The following is a 3,024-nucleotide window of genomic DNA, read 5'->3' on the forward strand; positions in this document are numbered from 1 at the left end:
TCTCCTCTCTCTACAGTAAGTGCTCTGACTGGACTGTCTTGAGTGAATCTGAGCCAGGCAGGCATTTTCATAAATGCTTGACATCCATTAAGTACCACATCTCAGAACCCCGAAGTAGAAGCTATTATTATTCCCATTTCACATATGGAGAAATTGAGGCATTAAAAATCAAGAAACTTGCTCAGTATTCCCATTTTACATTTCGAGAAATTGAGGCATTGAAAATTAAGAGACTTGCTCGGGTTTATATGTACAGTTTTTAGATGGCAGATGCAATATTTGAATCCATGTACGTTTGACTCCATAAGCTAAAATTCTAATGTCTTTAATTCTGCTGTAGGGGTTGGGGATTTAGCTCAGTGGTAGAGCACTTGCCTAGCAAGCACAAGGCCCTGGGTTCGGTCCTCAGCTCTGGAAAAAAACTCTGCTGTTGTGGCATATGTATTAATGACTTAATTCTGCCATATATAATTTAGAATTATTTTTTGAGACACAGTCTCTCTATGTAGCCCTAGAACTCTCTTTGTAAACCAGACTTGCATTGAACTTACAGAAATCTGCCTGCCCCAGCTTCTGAGTGTTCAGACTAAAGGCATGAGCCACCATGCCTGGCTACTCTTATTTTTTAAAAGAAGGTCTTGCTATGATTTCAGACTGGCTTTGAGCTCACAGTAATCCTCATGCCTCAGTCTCACAAATTCTAAGATCACAGGCATGTAACAGCACAATCAGGTAAGGACTTGTTCTTTTAGTGCTAGAGAAGTGTGTGCTCTACCACTAGCAACATCTCCTGAAAAATGCATACTTGTTTTGTATGTAGGTCTGACTGTCTGCTTATGTGTCCAGGGTGGGGGTTGTACATATAGAGGTCAGAGGTCAAATCAGTGTTTTCACAATCATTTTCTGCCTTAGTTTTTTTTTTTTTTTTTTTTTAAAGACAGAGTCTCTCACTGAACTGAAAGCTCACGAATTCGGCTAGGCTGGAGGTCTAGGACCAGAACTCTAGGGACCCACCTGTCTGCCTTCGCAGCCCTGAGATTACAGGTGTGCCTGGCTTTGAGGAGGACGCTGGAGATCTGAACTCAGTTTCTCATGCTGCTGATGAGTCACTTCCTCCATGGCCAACCTTCTCATCTGTGCAGTGTTAGCCTGTCCTTTCAATTGGGAATGTCTTTCTCTCTTGTCAATCATCCTTCTCATGGCTTTTCAGTTTATAATGCTCTTTAAATCCTTTTCTTTACATCTATGGTAGGGTGGGACGTGTGGGGCAGTCAGAGGACAACTTGCAGGAGCTGGTTCTTTCCTTCCACTGTGGGGTCACAGGGCTCAAACTCAGGTAGTCAGGCTGAGTGGCAAGTACCTTAGCCACTGAGCCACCTCACAGGCCTCCCCCACCCCTCACCCCTGCCCCCTTTCTGTAAGAGTCTATTGTAACCCAGGTTGGCCTTGCACTCCTGACCCACCTACCTCCACAACTGCTGAGATTACTATCCTGTGCCACTAAGGCTTACAAGGCTCTGTTCTGTGTAGAGCTTTACTTAACATTCTCCTAAGTCGCTTACAGTTGCTCTCACTGTGGCTTTTCTTTACCAGATGAAGAAGCTAGTGTTGGAAAGACTGCATATGGTGAGGGTTAAAGCCAGAGATACCATTTGGTCAAGTCAGTGTTGGAGCTAAGCCAAGACACGAATTCTGTCCTCTTCACTCCCAAACCCAGTCGTTTATGTTTCTGGGCTCCTCTCCCAGTGCCCAGCCTCTTCTGCATCCGAAACACACTTTCACAATCCAAAAGAGAGTTCAGCTTCCGCTCTACCTTTTTAAGGGCTTATATCTAAAGCGTTTATTTCATCCTGTGTAGAGCTGTGATCGTGATCTATATATGCGCCTTTCCCTCCAGAAAAAGTCTTGACGTAATGCAGGTAGATTTGATCCCGTAGAGCCTAAGTTGGGCCTGGCACTCAACTGATGTATGCGATGCAATGAAAGCATTTAGTCGTCAGTCAGCGATGCACATCGACTGCAGAGCGAGCTTTTACAGTCTTCTCCACGAGTAGAAGCTCAAAAGTGTCAACTTCTGTTCCTGTTTTGTTTTGTGGGGGGAGGGGTTGTTTTTGTTTTGTTTTGTTTTGTAATGCCTGGTGGTCGGGAATGGGAGAGGCATGGGATTCCTCACCTGAGGGCTCAACAGGGTTCTCGGGTGCTTCAACTGCATGATGCAGACAACAGGCCTGCATTGGCGGCGCTAGTGGTTGACATACAGGCGACATACGTCATAAGGTCACCTAGTGGGTTCTCGAAGGTGCACACAGGACCTGGGCAAGCGCAGTGAGTCCTAGGGCAGAATCATAAGGGGATTGTTGAATTCTCTTCCCGACCAATCTCATAGCTGCATGCACACCTAATACAGAGCTCCGCCCACAAGCTTCCTCCCTCTCTGGATTCTACATCACCAAGTCCTTAAGTGTTCTTATTGTCCTACCCGGCCAGTGTCTCTATAGCTGCTCCCCTGCCTACCTGTTTTTCTTAACTTCCCTGGCAGTAGAAGGAATTAAATCACCCTATTCATCTGAGCTAGACAGTTGTGAGCCTTAAGCAGGTAAACGAGAGGTTAAAAGCCAGGGAAAAGGCCACTAAAACAGGCTCTTACATGGGCTGGAGCTTTTGGAGGGCAGCCTGTCAGAAACCTTGAGAGTTTGGAAGTGCACACGGGGCCCTGGGGGCCTCTCTTCCCAGAGGCCGATGCTCCTGACCTGCACTGTGTAGTCGCTGTCTTCAGCCAGGCCCCAAAGAGCACAGGCCCTGGTGGTGGTGTTCACCTCCCTGATTACACGCTGCCCGGGGCCATTCTGTCTCTGCAAGGAGATGTAGAGAAAGGAGGGCAGCCTAGCCCCAGTCAAAGAAGCCATGGTTTCCACTGAGTTCGCTGGAGGCTCCAGAGGCATCGATCCTGGAAGAGGCAGGAGTTGAGGGGTCAGGAGCTGCCCATCAGGCAAGAGGGATGCAGTAGCTCTCTAACAGTCTTCT

At 47.2% G+C, this 3,024-nt stretch overlaps 1 protein-coding gene across 3 annotated transcripts; it reads right to left on the bottom strand.

Moving 5' to 3' along the window:
• Positions 1 to 1,520: 1,520 nt before the first annotated feature.
• On the bottom strand, positions 1,521 to 2,923 carry LOC114635943 (fibronectin type III domain-containing protein 5-like). Of its 3 annotated transcripts, none has more exons than XM_028784293.1 (3): positions 2,751 to 2,923; positions 2,648 to 2,658; positions 1,521 to 2,332 (listed from the first exon to the last, which is right to left on the bottom strand). In XM_028784293.1, exons 1-3 carry the CDS (start codon positions 2,904 to 2,906, stop codon positions 2,203 to 2,205), a joined length of 297 nt encoding a protein of 98 aa, XP_028640126.1. In that variant the 5' UTR covers positions 2,907 to 2,923; the 3' UTR covers positions 1,521 to 2,202. The 3 variants fall into 3 exon arrangements, 2 of the variants coding, with proteins under 2 accessions (XP_028640126.1, XP_028640125.1); XM_028784292.1 differs by having other exon boundaries at positions 2,648 to 2,673; XR_003713552.1 differs by lacking the exon at positions 2,648 to 2,658.
• Positions 2,924 to 3,024: the final 101 nt, after the last annotated feature.

This window comes from Grammomys surdaster, unplaced genomic scaffold (assembly GCF_004785775.1).
Source record: "Grammomys surdaster isolate TR1022 unplaced genomic scaffold, NIH_TR_1.0 120181, whole genome shotgun sequence".
NCBI lineage: Eukaryota > Metazoa > Chordata > Mammalia > Rodentia > Muridae > Grammomys > Grammomys surdaster.

Coding starts and splice junctions, on each gene's coding strand:
- LOC114635943 (XM_028784292.1), bottom strand. CDS start 2,906: ATGGCTTCTTTGACTGGGGCTAGGCTGCCCTCCTTTCTCTACATCTCC. Junction 2,674..2,750: donor ACAGCGACTACACAGTGCAG/GTCAGGAGCATC, acceptor GGTTTCTGACAG/GCTGCCCTCCAAAAGCTCCA. Junction 2,333..2,647: donor CTCCAAAAGCTCCAGCCCAT/GTAAGAGCCTGT, acceptor ATTCTGCCCTAG/GACTCACTGCGCTTGCCCAG.